Raw genomic sequence first — 21795 nt, forward strand, 5'->3', positions numbered from 1 at the left:
ATATGTATTGACTATTGTGCACTTAAAAGAGCACTTTATATTTACTGTGTAATTGGGCAATGTGCAATATAATTATGCACCTAACACTTTAGAACTTCAGCGCTGTGCACTTTAATCAGTTCTTCGATATCTAATTTTAGCATTTAACACTATTGAAATACGTATGGTTCCCTGACCCTTTGTCTATATGTTTCATGATTCACTGTACTGTTACATTGTTCTTGCTTTCTTTTTTATTTTCTGTCCTGTTGTGTTTTCAAGGACACTCTCTATATAATTACTCCTCCTGCTCACACTGTCATGAAGGCAAACTATTTCACTTGTTGTTACTGTTGTTTTATTCATTTTATTATTTTATGTTGTTGACATCAACCTGTTGAAGGGACTACAGATGGAAATTAGCCGTTGGCTATAATCTTGCATATTTACATGTATATGTTCATTACAATGTATTGTCCCTGTTTTAAATGAAAAAAAAAAAAACAACTTAAACTTAAACTTAGGATACAGTTTAGTTAACTCAAAAACACTTTTTGATGAAACTGGGTAAAATTGTCCTTCCATCCTGATAGCAGTCAATACATTATTGATTCAGAAAAGGGAACAGAAAGATTCAGACTTCTGTAGCAGCTGGAATCCCTTAAAAACTCTGAGCAAAGAACCAATCAAATGCCTTCAACTCTCGTCCTGCTCTTGCCCTCCTCTGTCAGTCCCTTATTCTGTGTGCATTTATAATGTGACACCATTCCAGGGAATATCAAACACAAAATAGCATCTGAAGGGCCTGAAAATAAATGCAGATGTTGGTGTCTTTCTGTTGTTGCCCAGTATTTGTTTTTGCTATTATTACTGTTAAGGTTAAGTGCAGAAGACCCGTGAGGTAGATCACAGAGTTGCTGATCGTTGACATGAGGATGCATGTGCCACAGCTTTTACTCCGAGCAAACAGCCAATAGAAATGAATACTGAGACAAAGAGGACGTGAAGTCATTCGTTACTGAGCAAGCAGCAGGAAGAGCAAAAAAAGAGAATAAACAACTTGACACAACAATTATGTTTAACAAGTTTCTTGTGGTTAAAGTTGGTGTTATTTAGTAAATTGATCATAGAGAGCAACTGAAGCACACACACTTTTCCAGGTTTGGCTCCCAGTGAGAATGATGATCAGACATAGATCTATGTGTAGTAGTTACTGTACTGTTTTTTTTTTTGTTTTTTTTTTGTTACACCTGTCAGTGTTTCCTCGATTAAAGATGATTCAGTAAGTCACTATTGAATATTATGTAAATTATGCAACATTTCCGAATACTTCTTTAAATTTCCAAGCTTTGACAACATAGTTGAAAGCAGCATTAATAACTGGATACTTGTGTTTTTCTGGTAGAAATAAGACTTTTTCTTTGGTTAAGGGTATCACCAAATTTGCAACTGAAACATGGCGAATACAACCAAAGGGCTTTTTACTGTTTTCTCTGAGATTCTTTGTGCGAGATATAAATACACAACATGTTGGCACAGTGTAGTCGATTAGAGCACTATCTCGCTCTCCCTGGATCAAAAACAACTTCAACAAAGCGTGCATCCATTGGTAATCGGGCAAAGATCAAAATGAATGAAAAACTCATCACATTACTTTCTCATATGTCTTCAAGGCCATGCTGTGATACCCAAATACTACTTTGTGCCTGCTGACTTTGTGGAGGCTGAGCAGAACAAACACGGGAGTCAGAAACGTTTCCCCAGCAACTCTGGCAGAGACGGAAAAATCTTCCTGTGGGGTCAGGCCCTGTATAACATTGCCAAGCTGCTGGGTAAGTTCAATTTTATTTCATTCATTTTCATTCATGTATTTGCTTGTTTTAAGCAAGAACAAGAAAGAAAAACACAAGGAAACGCCAACAGAGAAAACAATCAAAGATGTTCAAAATAATCTATACAATCCTTTTACACATATAATTGCAATAATTTGTTTGCTCGAAAAGGAGTGAGAAGAAGAACGACTTATTGAATCTCGTCCTCGTTTCCATATTGTTTCTGTTTGTTTGGACTTCTAGAAATACACAAATACGAAACATAATAGGAAAAAACTGACTAAATAATAATCAGTAATAGTGGTGTTGTAAAAAAATTGATTCGACGATATATTGCGATATTAAGTCGCGCGATTCTCCGATCAGTTCTAAATGCATCCATATAATTTTTTTTTTTTAATTAATTAATTTTTATTTATTCATTTTTAACATTTATTTAACCAGGAAAGTCTTTTTGTATCGTATCGTGACCTATGTATCAGAATACGAATCGTACCGCCAGATGCTAGGCAATGCACACCTCTAATCAGTAACTTAACATATACCAAGAATACAATGTACCAACAATAGTAATAAATTTACATATAAAGACAAGACTAGCCATAGATGTAATAGGCCTAATATATCTGCATTGAACCCCAGTGATCACGTTTGTACGTCTGTAAGGTATTAGAAACAATTTGAAAAAGTCAGTGATAATGAGATTTATTATCCCCCGCCACAAAATGTGGAAAGGGAGATATAGGTTTGAGCTCCGTCCGTCCGAGTTAAAGGGGACAGCTTTTCTCAGAAACCGTTTAAGATAGGATAATCAAATGCGGTGTGCGGCTTTCGGGTATCAATACCTTGATGGAGTTTGAAAATGAGAAGCGTGCAATTATTTTTCCTGGAGTTATTGCCCTTGTTCCGTTTTTTTTTTATTCTGTGCGAGGTATCTTCAAAGGGGACAGCTTTTCTAAGAAAACATTTAAGATACTTAGTAATGATATATTCTGATGTGGTAATGTTTTCTTATGTATATCTAAGTTCTTAGATTTAGGACATTCTGGTGGTGGATGTTGATGACTATGTCTTCTTGTTCTTAATGGATGTGAGTCGTTGGGTTTTTTGTCCTGTGGTCCCCTAATGCTTGTGCATATTGACTGACTGTCCTCTGATGTCAACACGAGGATGCAATTAGCTTTATCCACCATGTTTGGTTTTGTGTAGACCTCCTTTTCAATGAACACGTGCATGTTATTGGTGCCTGGATTGACCTTATTAAATGTGGGTATGTGTGATTGTGTATGTCTCTGTCCTGTCCTGGCAGCGGATGAGCTTATCAGCCCTAAAGATATTGATCCCATCCATCGCTACGTGCCACGGCAGGACCAGCGCAATGTCAGCATGCGCTATTCAAATCAGGTAAGCTGAAACAGAGCTGTCACTGGATAAGGAATTAGACAACCTGTCTTGTTCTCACTTTAAATATTCCTAAATATGTCATAAGTTGACTCATATACTATACCAGCGATTCTCAATATGTGGGTCGGGACACAAAACTGGGTTTGGCGACCTGGACTGGGTGGGTCACAGGCAGCTGGTCAAAAATGTTGGACTTGTCTTTTATTTTGAAAGAAACTTTTCTATTGACAGGCATGCTGTGAAATGCAAGTTGCACAGGAAAATATATAGATTTATGTTTTAAAAAAGCTTATATATGTGTGTTTTCAACAGCTATTTTTGAAAAAGTGAAGTAGGTCATGATTTAATGACAGTGGCAAAATGTGGGTCCCAGGGTGAGACCAGTTGAGAACCCCTGCACTACACTGTACCTGTTCCCAATGAAGTCTTTCCAATAGTCCTCAAATGGACTTTTTTCAGAATTTTGCCATAAATTAATGATTAATTAAAACAAAATATAAATAATTTTTGACTATTTTTGTGGTATTATGATAATAAGTGTTTTTTGTGAAACAGAAAAGGAGCAGCTCACACTCTACCCACTCACTATTAACTTTACATACAGTTTTTGTCCAATGAGTGTCTGTCATTCAGCTCACCATGAATCATCTTAAGAGAAGAATTAAATTGTGTAAAAAATGAATAAATAAAAAGCTTAACTAATTATCTAGGTTTAACAATTTCTTTAGATTCTTAAGATCTGGATTCATCCTTTATGGAAAGAGTAAAAAAGAATGTTGTCGTCTACAGTTTGAGTTCCTTCCTTTGACTTCAAACACACTGAATACACAGCTCAGTAGATAAGGATGGGATTGTTCAAAGATGGGCTGGGTCATGATGATCAAAAATGACCACTTTTATTCTCATAAGAGTGATTTCTGCTGTGTGGCTTGTTGTAAGAGATAAGTCATGCTTTAATCTTTAGTAAAAACCCGTCCTATTTCTCTGTAGATTTTATTTTGCATTTTTCTGCTGCAAACTGGACACAGATGAACAAATCTTTAGCATCTGTCACCATGTTATCTCTGTAAACCTGTGAGTGAGGGCGGGGCAGTTTGCAGTGCAGAGAAGAGTTTATGTGAGAGGCAGTGTTTTAAAGCATTATACGTTTTGAAATAAAGCGATATTGATAGGTTTTCTTGTTCTATATTGGTATATATCGATATAATTCTCAGCCCTAATGGAAATATTTCACAACAATATTTGCCCGCGCTGTAAGCCGATAAATTGGGAAATCAATGAGAGTTGATGAATGAGGGCATGTTAGTTTAGAGGCCATAAAATGTTGTATTCTTCATTGTTTTAGCTCTTGTCAAAGTTTTGTATTTCACACATGTCATGAAATGCATTGATTTCAAATATGAACTCAAAGGTGTTATGTTTTTGACCAAAAGCATTGCTGTAATGATTCAGAGGCAGAAGGAAAATGATAATAATATGATTTGTGTGACTTGGATAGTTGCACAGATAGTTTTCTATACTAACAGTGAAGTCCATTAAGGCCGTTTGTTGAAAGTCTAAAAATCCATACTTGCATCGTACCAACTTCCTTGATTTATTTTTACTGAATGTATGTATTTGGATATTTGCAGGTAGGGTTGTTCATCCATCGCTCAATGTCACATCTACATGAACAAGCGTTTTGATTTTTCTCTTTCTTTACAGTTTGATTTTTCACAAGTCCATCCTAGTCGTAATAAATATGAGCACCTGTTCCAGTTAAGGGGACAGGTATTCAATGCATCCAATCTATTTGTGTAAAGCTCAGCTCATTTCCTTTTTTATTCAGACTTGATGTAAGTCTGAGTTTAATCTTTATCTGGGGTTGTAGAAACCACACATAATAAGTGGAGATAGCTTTGCTGAACAAAGGAGACACATTGTGGTCATGTGTGTCATGAATACGAGCACCGCTGTGTGTGCTGTGGGTGTAACAACAAAAGGCTCATCAAAATTTTACAGGGATGGGTCAGCAGAATGAAGCAAATGAACAAACTAAAGATGGATGATCAATATGTTGGGAAATTAGCAAAGCAGAGAAAAGTATTTGAAACCTTTTTTTTTTTTCCCCCAGAAAATTCAAATGTATGTTATGCTCCCAAAGATGTCACTTTGGCAGCATCAGGAAATTATTCTATTTTAGCCTCCAACCATTGAATTTTCGTTGCTTGGGAATATGATGCTTTCCAAGTTGATCTAAAATGCTTCAGACCTTTCATTTAAACTGTGAACAAATCACCTTCTTGATAAAAGTATTGGATTACTTCTTTGTTAAGCTTTTTTTGTTCATGTTTTATGAACATCCACTACCACCTTCTTCTTCTTCTTCTTCGTCTTCTTCGTCTTCGTCTTCGTCTTCGTCTTCTCCTTCTCCTTCTCCTTCTCCTTCTTGCAGGATTTTGTTACATCTTGAAAGTTTAAAAAGATAAACATTGCTACTTGTAAATGTTTACTATTGAATTGGATGTAGTGCAACTCTAAGCGGGAACACTGGGGCGACCGTGGCTCTGGTGGTTGAGGGGTCATCTTCTGATCGATCTAAGTATCAAAGTGTCCTTGGGCAAGACCCTGAACCCTAAGTTGCTCCCAGTGTTTGACTAGTGCCTTGCATGGCAGCACTGTCCAATTTGTGTGTGAATGGGTGAATGAACTGATGTTGTAAAGTGCTTTGAGACTAGTTCAGTATAGAGATAAAGCTCTATATAAATCTAAATAAAGATAAATATAAATCTGATTATTTTAACATAAAAGTTTACATTCACATCTTCATGAGATCAAATAAATTGACATTTACCTCTCTCAAAGGCTTTTGTAAAAATAGTTTTTGCAGTAATCCAGTAGAGCTGGACGTTGTGCAGTATTGCTCGGAGCCTGGGGGAAATACACACACTGCCAGTGACAAAAACAAGCACCTCACAGGGTCAAACGGTCATACACCCTTCATAATCGCTCCCCCTCCTCTCTGCTGAATCTCACTCACCTCGTCTACCCTTTGCCATTGAATTGCTTTTTTATCCCACCTTGGTTTTAAACGTTTTCCGACTTTCTCTCCAAACTGCAGTATATCTCCTACTCACACCTTTCTGTCCCAGTCATGATTTGAGCTTTCATGTCGTGTCAGCACAGCGGCCTGAGATGACAGACTTTTTCAAGTTTTAAGAGATGAAAAATGTGTGTAATGTAAATTTGTGTGTGCCTGTGTAGCAGCTGTCGAGTTTCCTCTGCATCACTGATGCCCAGAGTTGGTTCTGCAGGCACAAAAGGCACAGAGGCGTGCTGAGCTTTCACATGCAGTTAGAGCCTGATTTGCACTCTCCTCTGTCCTTCTGTGCATGTAGTATGATTTCCATTTGTATCCAAAAAGTGTAAGTGTGTATGTGTGAGTGCGTGTGTGTGATACATATTTTGGCATATCCATGTTTTCCTCCCTATTCAAGGTTACCCTATATGTTTGTCCATTTACTTACCATTTGCTCAAATGTGTATTTTTCATGTTTCCATTCAATTCAGATATTGCACCCTGAATCAGTTCATTCCACAGGAGAGAATGAGACACTGCACAATGTACTGTTGCTCTGCTTATCCAGGGCTACCTCTGGGTTATTTGAGCACTGACATTCAGTAAAGGTTTGAATATATAATGTTTTGCTAAGAAACCAGCGTATTCTCTCAAACCTCCCGTGGAGGCCTTTTTTAAATTGCAATGCTGCCTGTCCAACATTGTATTCATTGCAATGTTAGATTAAATGAAATTACATTTTGTTCCGAAAAGTAGGTTAATACTACGATTACTTGTTTATTAATACTATTTTTTGAAAGTTATATGTTTAAAAAATACTAAAAAAAAAAAAAAAATTCCAGCAGAAGCAAGCTCAGTGATGGCAGCCATCTAAGCTGTGGTTCGTGGACAGGAAGATGGACAAACATCTTCTGAGTGTCTTTAATTCTGAATGTCGGAATATCTCAAGAGAGGTAGACAGTTTAGTCATATAACTACCTCTGGGTTATTTGAGCACTGACATTCAGTAAAGGTTTGATTACATTATGTTTTGCTAAGAAACCCGTAAGCTTGTATTCTCTCTCATCTCTCATGGAGGTCTTTTTAAATTGCATTTTTGCCTGTCCAACATTTTAGTCATCACAATATTAGATTCAATGAAATTACATTTTGTTTTAAAAATAGGTTAATACTGTGTTTTTTATTACTACTTATTTTAAAAAGTTATAAGTTTAAAAAAAAAAAAACATACCATACCATACATACATACCAAGCTCAGTGGTGGCAGCCATCTGCCTTAACATCTGTGGTTGATGGAAAGAAAGATGGAAAAAAACAATCAGAATATCCCAAGAGAGGCAGTTTGTGGAGAAATAGGGATAGTTTTAACCCTCAAACCTATTGGTTAAGCACAACTCAAGCTTTGAAATAAATGTCACGCCTGGTGGGTGTGGTGAAGGACCATCCAATCGCAGAACGACATGGAAGCAGCAGGCAGACGTAGTGTTGCTAGACACAGGGTAACATCGACAATGAACCAGCAATCATTCTATGTCCAAACACTCAGCTAATGGTAAGGGATGCTTGATTGGGAATGGGCCACACCTGAGTGCAAAACACGAGACAGATGATCACTAACAATCCAAACATAGGCTGTGTCCCGAATAGTCCCTCCTATCTCCTTTCCTATCAATCAATCAATCAATCAATCTTTATTTGTATAGCGCCAAATCATAACCAATGGTATCTCAAGGCACTTTACAGTAGAGCAGTCTTAAGGACGGACTCTTCATTTTATGGATACACACATATGCATATATACGTATATACACATACATATGTATCCCACACCCAACATGAATTCATCATGGCGGCAAGGAAAACCTTCTGTTAAGCAGCAGGAACCTTGTGTGGATCCCATTCCTATGATGAACAGCCATCCACGTTATGCTGTGTTGGGTGTGTGCAGAGAAAAGGGTGGAGACAGAGCCGCTGAGACTCTGTAACTCCACACTAAGGATCCCACGGACCTGCAAGACAAAAGCCAGAAGGAGTACAGGAGCAAACACACAAGGGAAGAAGCAGACATAGAGGGAGTGTTTGAGAGAGGAATGGGACCCTCTCTGGTCCCTCTCTAGCCTAAATGACCTCTCTCTTAACGCCCTCTCCAACCTCTCTCCAACCGAGCATGCCAGACCCCCCCCCCCGGCACTCTATGCATATTGCATCTTAATTATGAGCTATGAGCTGGTTCCTAACTAAAAGCTTTACCAAAGAGGAATGTTTTGAGCCTAACCTTAAAGGTAGAGAGGGTGTCTGCCCCCCGAACCGTGGTTGGTAGATGGTTCCAGAGAAGTGGGGCCTGATAACTGAAAGCTCTTCCTCCTATACTACTTTTAGAGACAAATGGAACAACGAGTAGTCCAGCATTTTGAGAGCGTAGTGTTCTGGGGGGATTGTATGGCACTACAAGCTCCTTGAGATAGGCTGGTGCCTGTCCATTTAGGGCTTTATAAGTGAAAAGAAGAATCTTGAATTCTATTCTATATTTTATGGGAAGCCAATGCAGAGAGGCTAATACAGGAGTAATGTGATCTCTTCTCCTAGTTTTAGTCAGTACACGTGCTGCAGCATTTTGAACCAGCTGAAGTGTCTTAAGCGACTTGCTCGGGCAGCCTGCTAAAAGAGAATTACAATAATCCAGTCGAGAGGTAACAAAAGCATGGACTAGTTTTTCGACGTCGCCCTGAGACAGGATAGATCTGATTTTAGCAATGTTACGGAGATGAAAGAAGGCAGTTCTTGAAGTTTGTTTTATGTGAGAGTTGAAGGATAAATCCTGATCAAATAGAACCCCAAGGTTTCTAACAGTTGTGCTTCGTGCCAGAGTAATGCCATCTAGGGCAGTTAGGCTAGCATAGGTTTCTCTAAGGTGTCATGGGCCCAGTACAATGACCTCATTCTTGTCTGAGTTGAGAAGAAGAAAATTTTGGTCCATCCAGGCCCTAATGTCCTTTAGACAGGCCTCAAGTTTAGATAGCTGATTTGTCTCACCTGGCTTCATTGATACATACAGTTGGTTATCATCAGCATAGCAGTGAAAGTTAACAGAGTATTTTCTCATAACATTACCAAGGGGGAGCATATAGATACAGAAGAGGATTGGACCTAGCACAGAGCCCTGAGGAACCCCGTAGCTTACTTTAGTGTACACAGAAGACCTATTATTCATGTGTACAAACTGGTACCTATCAGATAGGTAGGACTTAAACCAGTTTAGGGCAGTCCCTGTGATTCCAAGTAATTTCTCTAATCTCTCTAGTAGAATATAGTGATCTATAGTGTCAAAAGCTGCACCAAGATCTAATAAAACCAGCACTGAGAGTCGTCCTTCATCTGAAGCCCAGAGTAGATCATTAGTTACTTTAACTAAAGCAGTCTCTGTGCTGTGTTGAGCTCTAAAACCTGACTGGAAGTCCTCAAACAGGCTGTTGTTTTGAAGGAAGTCACAGAGCTGAGCCGCCACAACTTTCTCAAGAATCTTTGAAATAAAAGGAAGATTAGATATAGGCCTGTAGTTTGCTAAAGTGCTGGAATCAAGAGTAGGTTTTTTGAGAAGGGGTTTGATTACAGCTACTTTAAAGGACTGTGGCACGTAGCCTATTGATAGGGATATATTTATTGTCTCCAACAAAGATGGGCAGACCAGGGGAACAACTTCTTTAAACAGCTTAGTTGGGATCGGATCTGAAAGGCAGGTCGATGGTTTGGAGGATGAAATAATAGAGTTAAGTTCCTGAAGTCCTATATGTGTGAAACAGTTTAGGTTAGGCCTATTTACATTTAATGGTACAGCAGGCCCAGGTGAAGGCAGGGAGTGGCTAATTTTATCTCTAATCTTATGAATTTTATCGTTAAAAAATGTCATAAAGTCCTCACAGCTGAGGGCTAGAGGAATCATGGGCTCAATAGAGCTCTGACTTTGTGTTAGCCTGGCTACAGTGCTGAAAAGGTACCTCGGATTATTTTTATTTTCTTCAATTAGTGAGGAATAGTATGTAGATCGACTATGTCGTAAGGCTGTCATGTATTTACTATGGCTTTCTTGCCAGAGTATTCGTGACTCCTCTGTTTTATTGGAGCGCCACATTCTCTCTAATTTACGGGTTGTTTGTTTGAGTGTGTGAGTTTCAGAGCTAAACCACGGAGCTTTCCTCTGACGTTTAATAGTTTTTTCCCTCAATGGGGCAATTGAGTCCAAGGTGGATTTTAGTAGACTAGCAGAGCTATTGACAAGCAGATCCAGTTGAGAGGGGTTATAATTAATATCATAGTTATTTATTGGATGGTGCACTGAGTTTAAGGCAGCAGGAATGGCCTCTTTAAATTTAGCCACAGCACTATTGGACAGATTTCTACTCGTAACTATTTTATTGCACAGTGCGAGATCCTCTAATATAATGTTAAAAGATATTAAAAAGTGATCTGATAGCAGAGGATTTTCAGGGTAGACTTTTAGTTCATTAATATCAAGGCCATATGTTAGAACAAGATCAAGAGTATGATTTAAACGATGAGTAGCTTCATTAATAGTTTGAAAAAATCCACTTTTCCTTAACCCCCGGAAGTGTTTAAAGAATAACTAAACTCCTGCTTTCTGTTGACCTGCCACTAGAAGGCAAAATCAAAAAATCACCTTGATTATGGACGTTACTGCTGTAGCAGTAAGACACGCCCCCTGAGTCAGCCCATAGTGCTGTAAGTAAGTACATTTTATTTATAAAGCGCTTTTCACAAGTAAAAACCACAAAGTGCTGTCCAAACATTTCAGTTATATCCTGTTCAAAGAAATATGGAAAGACAACCACACATAGCATGGGAGTACAAGAACGGAAGAAACTGGCTATTGCCATGGGTGTGGGAGGTGACCCGTATTTAGATGAAAAGTGGTTGAACAACAGGAGGAGAGGTGAGGGGGAAAAGCAGGCTTTGAACTGAGGAAAGTATAAAGCTAGGAAAAAAACATCTCGGCGTACGTGCACCAAATGGAGTGCAGTGAAGGCGTACACAAAATAAAACCTTTGCTCTCTCTCTGAGACAGTCAGATGTTATGTGGCCTTGATAGGCCTGGTTCAGAAGACGAGAGTCCAGATGGCAAATAGGGAGATGAGGGGATCTGTAAACATCCATGGTGAGATTTAGACACAACTTTGGGCTTGTGGGGGGGAGGCCAAGGGGTGATAACGATTTGTTTTCATTTTAGGCTAGCACTCTTTCAGTAGCCTTGGAGTCTCTGGTCTCAGCATTAAATCCAATGTGGCTTCAAACAGCAATTGGCTGAGACATCCTCTCCAAGATCGATTCGATTCCACGCAAACGTTCTAAAGTAGCCTCCACAAGACAGCAGACAAAACAAGCAGCTGGGGTAGATAGGGTGGAGAGCCGGAGCAGAGACAAAATGCGCCCGCCTTCGAAGAGAAGCAGAAGAGACAGACGGTAATATACACAATGATGTGTCTGTAGACACACACATAGCAAGTTCATAAGCTGCGAAGTCACTACACGAAGTGAAGCTAACACACAGCCTTACAGACACCACTCAGGGGCAAACAGCCCTACTCTCCCACCACCTCCCGCACATAACGATAAGATGCAGAGACAGACGGGAATACACTCATACCACTCATACCATAGATGTGTCTGTACATACACACACATAGCTTTATGAACCCTCTGATTGGTGCAGAATCTGTTTTTTATAGAAGCACAGAGTCGAAACAACCGCTACAGCGGTTGTTTCACATGGAACACAGTGGACTTCCTCATTTAAGCTGTCAATCAATGCTCACTGAGGGCTGTGATCGGAGGAAACCCTCCTCCCTCCTCTCAGCTTTTATATGAGGGGTGAGGCCAACAATGAAAGTTGATGATGCAAGGAATCTAAAGAATCCTTTTCAGCCAATAGCAAAATTCAATTGTAATAACTGGCATTCAGTCCTTAATGGCCAGTAACTCTGATATTTTACAACTAAATATGCAAAATTAAAATACTTTTACTAAAATGTGAAGAGTACGACTAGGATTAATAAACAGCACTACTTAATACCATATACATATGTATTCAACAGAGTTTGGGGTTTAGTTACTCTTTAAGTGGCGGCCATAATAAAGAGCGTTCCAATTCTCTAAAAACTAAAGAAAGGAGATTCAATGCTTCCTTTATAACCTCTTTTAGCATCGAAAGCATCCTCCATACCAAAGGGGGCCACATAATGCTGCTTCACAATTGCTTGCATTGACAACATTTAAAGGGACATGCTCATCCGAGTGTTGACGGAAACTCATGAAGACTGAAAAAGGACTCAGACCATGTAAGTTAGCGATGCAATGGTAATGCCAGGAACAACTTTAAATAATCTAAACCCTATATCTTATGAGGCAGCCATATTATCAGATAATAACTGACATAAAACAGAGTACTCTCATTCAAGAAAAAGGGATCCAAGACTTTTTTAGCCACATATTGTTTTATTCAACATATTCCATTCACCGAGGAATGTTTTTTGCTGTTGTACATTTGTATGTCTACAACGTTATGTAGGCTTATAATTTGCATAAATGTAACAATTTCATAAAATCCCACCTATTTTGGATTAATGTTGATTTCTAAGTGGAAGGTGATTGTGAGCTACCATTTTCAATGTGACATTTAGTTTCACTTTTCTTCCTCGTAGCTTGGTAGCATCTTTCCTTTGATTTACATTCAAACCTTGTGATATTTGAGATTATATCAGTGGTTAGAGGCACAGGGGAAAGTGTAATAAATGCGCTTTTAGTAGACCATTTTGGGAAATGTGTAGTTGTTTCACTACGGCAGACGTCATTGGATTATTATGTCACCTAAGTGCATTTTATTGTCAAAACAAAGTGTTTGATGTCCTTTCCCTAACTCCTTTAGGATGTGTTTTAACTCCTTTCCTTAACCCTGTGACGTCATCCATGGGGTTAAGGAAAAGTGGATAAAAAAGGAGATAAGAGGGGCTATTCGGCAGCAGCCATACTGACATCAGTGGGAGGAGGAGACACGAAACAAAGACTAACAGAACTAAAAGCGGACCACACAGGCTAAACACAAACAAAACTAATCATACCCTGACAATGAAGCTATATTTATACAAACGCTATTGTCTTATTCTATAAGGATTATAAGAAAATCTCTACATATCTTAGTATACCAATATAATGCCCAGCTCTAATCGGGGTAAAGACAGAGAACTGCTGTGTGCACTGGAAAGGTCCTTTGACAGCCTGAACCTTTAGTCACAGAACTAGAGAAAAGACCAGGGTTATCCAAACAAGCCACAAATGTAAGCTTTCTGAAAGTGGAAGTCTTAGGGTTTTAAGATTTAATCAAGTTGATAGTGAAGAGCTTTGTACGTTAATAGAAAAATGAATCATCATTTACCTTTTATACTTTTACAAACCCAAGCAGGTTGCACAGAAGCAGTCCCACTGATGTGTCGGCGCTGACACAGCAGCACTTAGCATTCTAACACATGCTTGAGAGTAAATAATGCGCACAACGCAGCATCAATTTTAGGTGGCTGGTCGAAATTTAAAAAGATTACACTTCAGCAAACTTCCATGTAAATGTAAGTAATGCGTGACACATTGAATCAGCATCAAATCTTAGAGAACGGAGAAGGTGGATTTGACCTCAAAGAAAAATCATTTGGACTCTAGTGTGTTCTGATTGAGCTCTTGTGCAATTTTAATGCATTTTTGATACACAGAAACCTTTTTACTGCTGTAATGAATACAGAATGAAGCTATTAAAGCAAGGCTATGTGTCTTAAATGAGTATTCCAGATAAGTGGCTAGTGTGAAAAAATCCTCATGCATTCTTGTGATGCTGCTGCCACCTCTGCGCACTCGTTGCACACACTAATCAGTCACAAAAAGTGTTTCATATGCTCGACGATGAAAGCAGAGTTTTTTTTTTTTCAAATTGCATTAGACCGTGTTACCCCTTTTCTGCATGAGAGACGGGGCTGTGAGGGTAAGTCAGATCAAACACTCTGGGGAGCGTGGCGTGACATCGCACTGACAAACAAGCAGAAATACACAGCAGGCACAGCAACTGGGGATCTAAGAAGTCATGAATGGCTGTGAAAGGGAATTAGCTGCGTAAGTTGCTGATGACACACATACACGCACACACACTCTTTAGTATGGCGGCCTTAATGTTCTTGGCTATTTAGGCGAGCACAGTGTCTTTCTCTGTTAGCCATTTCTCGCTTTCTTTTTTTTTTAATCTCTTTCTCATCTGTCTCTTTGGATTTGGTTCTAGTTTTTGGGAGTTTAATTGTCTAAAAGCAGCAAACACTTTCCAGAGCTGTGCAAAGTCAACAGCTTTGTAAAGAAAACATGCTTCACTATAAAACTTCAATAATATTTAGAATAATCATATCAAAATCAGAAATAAGAATTGCAGGGGGAAATCTGTTATTTTATATTTTACACATGTAATGTCCTGACATATTTATATAAAATAGGTCAAAGTAAAGGCTATCAATGAAGCTGCTGGTTTTTGGACTTAACATTGAGGCTCAGCTTTTTCCTTTTTGTATTTCCCATTCAGCTAGGAGTCCATCAGAGGTGTCTGTTTATCTGAAAGGTAGAATGTTGTAATTTCTGCTATTTATCAAGAGTTTCATAACAATGAACAAGAATCACAATAAAAAGTGGAACATCAGAAAGAACATTAAAGACCAGTACTTTGATGGTACTGGTCAGGTACTGTAGCTACTATAATGGTAAAGCATTTCAAGTCTGTAAAGGTTCGCAATCATCCAGATCATGCTGAGTTCGGCAGCTTAGTAGAGGCATCGGTATTGGAGATTTCGCTTGAAAAAGTATCATCCAAGAGTTCCCTTAACTTAGTGCTGGGATTTAGAGTTATTAAGCCTTAATTAACCTATTGTGTGGCTCATTAGCTAAAGGGTCCCAATTACATCTCAACTCTGGTAGATTGGCGTTAGGGTGTGTGATGGGATTATAGGCTTAGGATCCTAAACTTCTGATGGATAGGTTGTGAGTCCCAACCTGTCCATCACCTGTGAGTGGAGCCACAAATTGGTGGATAACAAAGATCTGCCAAACTGTGGATAACTGTGATAATGTGGATAAGTATCTTTGTGTTTGGCCCGGACCATGTTAGCGTTTTTTCCAGGCAACAGTGACCACCTGTCTCCATTTGTGTCAGTGCAGTTCCTATCAATCGTTAGGGGATTGATAGAGTGACACTAGACACTAAACTAAACCAAACCACACTGTGCTCCGTCAGAAGAGAAGCAATCTTGTCATGGACACACCAGAGATATTGTACAGCTGAAGCAATAAAAACCAAACAGCCATCACAGATGTTTGGTTTTTAAGAAAAATGGTCTAAACCTTGAGAAGAAGCTTCTTGGGGATTGTAAGTTGTGTTTGTTTTGTATGGCTTTTTTTATTTGACACTATTTAGAAGAGAATCAAAAACGTAATGATCTAAATATGACTACTGTCATATGTACTCCGATTAGGCCTCCACACTGACTCAATGACATTGTCTCTCCACATACTTCATCTGGACAATGTGAGAGCAAGGTTAGAAGAAAATTGCATTGTGGAAGCTGTCAGCCATCAATCAGAGATAAGACACAGGCAAAAGAGTCCCTCGATTGGATAGTACTGCAGGGGTGCACACCATGCTTAGAGCAGAGAATGAAGGAGTGGAAAAGAAGAACTAGGAAGGGTACGGAGGTCAATGAGAGAGAATTCTGGGAGAGGAATGCAAAAACTTTAACATCCTATAACTATACTACTGTGCTATATGTTTATTACTGGTTCTCTGTGTATTCTTATATCTTTTTGGGTATTTTTTTTTGGTGAAATAATGCACAATGTTCCTGTCATATAAACCAAAGATTGATTGTTGTATTTTCAAAGAAAAGAGGTAAAGCTGTGTTCCAGCCACTTGTCTTTGTATGTTTTTATTTGGATCTCCAGCTTTGGCTAGAGCCATTGCTACTCCTCCTGGAGTCCACATCCAATATAATTGTCTTTTTTAGTGTAGTATACTATACATTACTTACATAAAACACACCACACAACAAAGCAACACAAACAACTAAACTAACTAAAATAATATACAAAACAAAAACAACATTTATACATTCAGACCGAGTTTCAATTAACAATTGCTTCAACATGTGACTTTTAACATCAGATGATTGGTTATATAGCAATATATATTCACAATATATGAATATACATTTACAGTAATTTATCAATATATCGTTCAATAAGCTTACCCTAATTAATTGTATACAGTGGCTTTGATTATACATCATTAGACACCTAGAGCTGCTTTGTTTATACATTTTCTTTCATTTGTCTGTAGCAATGGTTTTAAATGCATTTATAGATAAGGAGTGTGGCTGGGGATTAGACTGTGAAAATGATCTGTTTTTATTCTATTAAATGACAAGGATTGATCAGGAGCCTTGCAGAGATCATGAGCTACAGACACGATACGATAAGTGTCAGGTTTAAGATGCAAACAGTCAAACAGACTGAAGCCCAGAGGTGAGACATTCTGGGCGTAGCTTTGGTTTCATTCTTGCTAAAGTGCAAAGTAACACCCTCAGCCACTCGAAGCAAAAGGACATGAGATTCTTTCTGTTTCAGGGTTAGACACACCTTCCCCCCAAATCACACCACAATCCCACTGACACATCCTTGTCACTGCTCACATTTTGTAATTCCACCTTCCTGATGCACACAAAGGCACAGGTACCACAAACACACACTGACACATAGATTAGGAGTGTGCTGAATACCATTGTTTGCCAAATGGCCTGGTGGAGCACAGGAAATGTTGAGCCAGTAGCGTGTGACTGTAAAAGCCCCAGAGAGATGACTGCTGACCTTAACCTGCAGGGAACCGCCAACGCACACACCAATGCATTAACACCAATCACTCTCTTACCACGACAGAAATGCACTGCTTTGTTCCCATACGCGTGTGTGCGTGCGTGTGCGCCTCCATCCAAGACACTCTGACATAAACCCATCTTTTTTTCTAGGCTACACGTTTGTTTCTATTTCTTTTCAAATCAGGCGCAGCAAAGCAAAAAAAAACACACCAGGGGCCATATTTAGCGCAGATTTGGTCGTACGACAGGACACGCTTGGACCAATCCCAGTGTACGAATGATCGGGTGATGATAAATGCAGCAGCTGAATTTGATCATCTCGCTGGCTTTCCATTACAGATTTTTGCGTATTAAAAGCAATATTTTTAAATGTCGATAAAGTATAATTGCGCTTTGAAAGTGTTTCCAGACTTCGCTGCAGGGAGATGGATGCTCAGCACCTCCTTATAACACTCTGTATTCCTTTGTTATTTCACGTCTAACGTGGTAGTAATCATTTTTAAGTATAATGCGAAGAATCATTCTGGTCTCCTCTTTTGTTTACATGTATCGCGTCATGTTTTCTCAGAGAGCAGTGGTCATGTGACCAGGTACCTCACATCATGTGACCATGTACTGTATGTCACATCCTGTGACATGTACGTATTTGCAGATAAAGTGTTTCCATGGTGCTTTTGTGACACTTTTCAATATCGAAACGTGTGAAATACCTCCTCCTGAAAGCATCAAAACTTTCTAGAGATATTTGAGTGTTTTTCCGAAATTCAGGTGTTCCCTTTCAGTCGATTCACTCGGTACAACACATATAGTATGGGATATCACGCCCCCGCGTGGCCTACTGAAGAAAACCTCTAATCACGCCTTTAAGGCAGATGATCTGTGATGACGTAAATGAGGCTCCGCCTGCCTCATAAATACGCTGTCATCACAGTCATCCTTCAGTTCTTACGCTCTTCACCTCGCTAAGAACACCTCTACCGAGTGGAGCTAACAAGCTGCTGCTAGTTAGCTCTGTCTCTGCCTTGGCTACTGCCTACTTAGAATTAGTTTAACTGCTCCTGTTGGTGTTAGCAGCTGCTGCTGCTGCCCGCGGAGCGCTAGTTCTATTAACAAGCTTCGGTGTATCAAAATGAGCACGAAGGCTAACGCAAGGAAGAAGTCTTCTGTTCGCCCCTGTCCTCAGGGGTGCGGCTTCTCCTTACACGATAAGGACCAGCACGAAGCATGTCCCGTCTGCCTGGGAATAGTCCACGCCAGGAGAGCGTTGACACAGCCCGAGTCCTGTGCGTTTTGTCGCCAGCTTCGGCGTTCAACCTTGGAAAGGCGGGTCACTTTCGTGGAGAAGGTTCTGGGAAAAGCTGCGGTCGCACGGCATGACCCTCTCCTATCCGAGTCTAGGGACCCGGCTTCGTCCGAGTCTGGTGATGAGGAACCTGTGGTCGAAGTCCCCGCTACTAGCTGGGCTGACCACATGGAGTACGTGCACGGGTTGGCCGAGGTCGAGCCGGAGTTCTCCGAGGGCTCTAACCTGCCTCTGGTAGGACTAGAAGCCGACCGTGAGGACGATGACGTGCTGGACATCGGTCTGGACGTTCATGGTTTGTCGGAGGATGAGCTAGATGCGTTGTCGCCTGGAGAATGTGCCGCCGCTGCTGCGCCGGTTAACCAGGACGACACATCTTTCTACTCTCTGTGCCGCCGTGCAGCTGAGAGGCTGGAAGTGGAGTGGCCCTCTCCTCCCCCGGTTCAAAAACCGTCACGGTTTGCGGGATTTTTTCTCCCTCCCGAGCCTAGGGTGGTTAAGAATAGCCTGCCCATGTTCCCGGATTTTATCTCGGAGTTGACATCAACATGGAACAAACCACTGTCTACCCGCGTCACGGTGCCCGGCTATGGACAGTTTTTGGATTTGGATGGAGCGGAAAAGGCTGGCTTAGTCAACCCTCCACCTATGGAGCCTTCTCTGGCTGCGTATCTGGCGCCTTCTCACAACCATGGCGTGAGCGGCCCCACATCGCTTCCTTCCAAGCACTGTAGATTTTCCTCCTCGCAGCTGGATAAAATCTACAGAGCACAGGCAGGCACCGCTCGTGCACTGAGCTCTGTCACCATGCTGCAGACCTATCAGGCTATGCGGCTGGCTGAGCTCAGTTCGCTGCTTCCCCCCGACAGCTCTCTGGCTCCTCTTCTTAACGAGGTGAGGGTCGCCACGGATTATATCCTCCGGGTGTCCCGCTGTGCAGCGCTCTCCCTCGGCAGAGGAATGGCGTCTACCGTGGTGTCACAGAGACACCTGTGGCTGACTCTATCGGATGTTCCAGAGAGAGACCGGGCCGTTTATTTGGACGAGCCGGTATCTCCCATGGGTTTGTTCGGGCAATCTCTTGACGCCATTCAGGCACGTTTTGAGTTAGGGAAGAAACAAGCTGAAGCCCTGCGCAGCATCATACCCAGGCGTGACGCTAAGCCCAAACAAGCGGCAGGTGCACGCAGGCCTGCAGCGCCACCTCCGCCGCCCTACAAGAAGGCTACACCTCCGTCAGGTTTCGGACAACCGGGGAAGGTGCAGCCTCCTGCGCCGCAGGTTCCTCGTCATGCTCCACACCACTCGGCTTGGAGCAAAGGTCCGCCGCAGGGCTTCCAAAAGGGCCCAGCGCATAGGCGGAAGAAGCCACACACCTCCTAGCAGTGGGACTGAGTGGAGAGGGACTGAAGCAGCAGGGAGACGCTGCTGTCCCTATTTTGTTGCCGCCGAAAAGGCGCCGGCCGAGTTCTGTTCAGGGGCCCAATCCCAAAAGGCATTGTTCTCTCCTAACACAGTCTCCCAAGCACAATCCCCCCATGCACACAAATGCACATCTGTTACCTCTGTTTATAAACCCCAGTTCGGGGGTGTTGAATGTTTCTCAGGTTACTGTAAAGTTTTGCAATGTTCGTCACTTTCTTGGTGCCCCTTTAAAGGTTCACTCTGTGCCTACTGCAAATATGCCCATGTGGCACTCAATAAAAAGTGCATTTTGTATACAAAAACAAAGAAAAACAACACAAGCTCCAACTCATGTAAACCTGGTCGGTCATGTGAGGCTGCTACCCCCCAGCACGCTAGAGGGCAGCAGCACTCCACCCACAGTGCTACAGGTCAGTCCGCTCGCTGCCCACCTTCCCAGGTGGCGCGCATGCGCACTCACCCCTTGGGTAGAGAGGACCGTTGCTATGGGTTACCGGTTACAGTTCCGGGTCAGACCTCCACGCTTCACTTCTGTAATAAACACAGTGGTAAAGAAGGAGGCTGCAGCTGTAATGAGGGAGGAAATACACACGCTTTTGAGCAAGAAAGCGGTGAGAGTGGTGCCCACTTCGGAGATGAAAAGAGGTTGGTACAGCCGTTATTTCATTATTCCGAAGAAAGGGGGGGGACTCCGTCCTATATTAGACCTGCGAGTGTTGAACAGGTATCTGCGGACGTACAGGTTCAAGATGCTAACACTCAGACAGCTACTGAGCGCTATCAATCCGGGGGATTGGTTCACAACTATAGATCTCACGGACGCTTATTTTCATGTGGCAATACACCCGGACCACAGGCAGTTTCTAAGGTTTGCATTCGAAGGTGTAGCCTACGAATACCTTGTGCTTCCGTTCGGTTTGTCGCTCGCCCCTCGCACCTTTACCAAGTGTGTCGAGGCGGCGTTAGCTCCTCTGCGGGAGAAAGGCGTGCGTGTCTTAGCCTATCTGGACGACTGGGCTCTGTTAGCGAGTTCGAGAGAGCAGTCAGCAGCAGATCTGTCTCTTGTTCTGTCCCATATCCGAGCTCTGGGCTTTTCAGTGAACATGAAAAAGAGCTCGCTGACCCCGAGTCAGCAGTTTTCTTTCCTCGGTCTGGAGATATGCTCTTTAACCGGCCGAGCGCGTCTGTCGGAGGGCAGGGTGGCCGCGTTTCACCGCTGCCTCGCTCAGTTTCAACTGGGACGCAAACTACGTTTCCGATTGGTCCTGCAGCTTTTGGGCATGATGGCGTCTATGATTGCTGTAGTGCCGCTCGGACTGTTAAAGATGCGCGCTTTTCAGCGCTGGTCTCGCTCACACCGGCTGTGTCCACAGCGTCACCTCCAGCGGATGTTGATAATAACTCCGTCTTGTATGATGGCTCTCCACCCTTGGAGGGATCCCGGGTTACTAAGCCAGGGCTCCCCGGTAGGGAGGGTGTGCTTTCGCAAAGTGGTGACCACAGATGCCTCCCTGATGGGATGGGGGGCTCTGTGCAACGGAGCAGCAGTGAGAGGACTCTGGACCTCAGTACAGAGCAGGCTTCACATAAATTATCTGGAGCTGCTGGCAGCTTTCTTGGCCCTGAAGTATTTTCGCTCTGTGCTATCAGACCAACATGTTCTGATCAGGACGGACAACACTACAGTGGTCTCGTACATAAACAGGCAAGGGGGTACACGATCACTTCCCCTGCTAAAACTGACTCACTCTCTGTTGATGTGGGGCAGCGTTCATTTTCTGTCTCTGAGAGCCACTCATGTTCCAGGACGCCTGAACCTGGGTGCAGACCTTCTCT

General features: G+C 41.7%; 1 protein-coding gene across 3 annotated transcripts in view; it reads left to right on the forward strand.

The window, feature by feature from the left end:
* The window catches only part of phkb (phosphorylase kinase, beta), a 158243-nt gene that overhangs the window by 71852 nt on the left and 64596 nt on the right, over window positions 1-21795 (forward strand). For all 3 annotated transcript variants that reach the window (XM_028441651.1, XM_028441654.1, XM_028441656.1), the window contains 2 exons: window positions 1653-1811; window positions 3121-3215. In XM_028441651.1, coding sequence (XP_028297452.1) covers window positions 1653-1811; window positions 3121-3215 — 254 coding nt within the window. The remainder of the gene's footprint in view (window positions 1-1652; window positions 1812-3120; window positions 3216-21795) is intronic.

The sequence above is a fragment of the Gouania willdenowi genome, chromosome 3, assembly GCF_900634775.1.
Source record: "Gouania willdenowi chromosome 3, fGouWil2.1, whole genome shotgun sequence".
Classification (NCBI taxonomy): Eukaryota; Metazoa; Chordata; class Actinopteri; order Blenniiformes; family Gobiesocidae; genus Gouania; species Gouania willdenowi.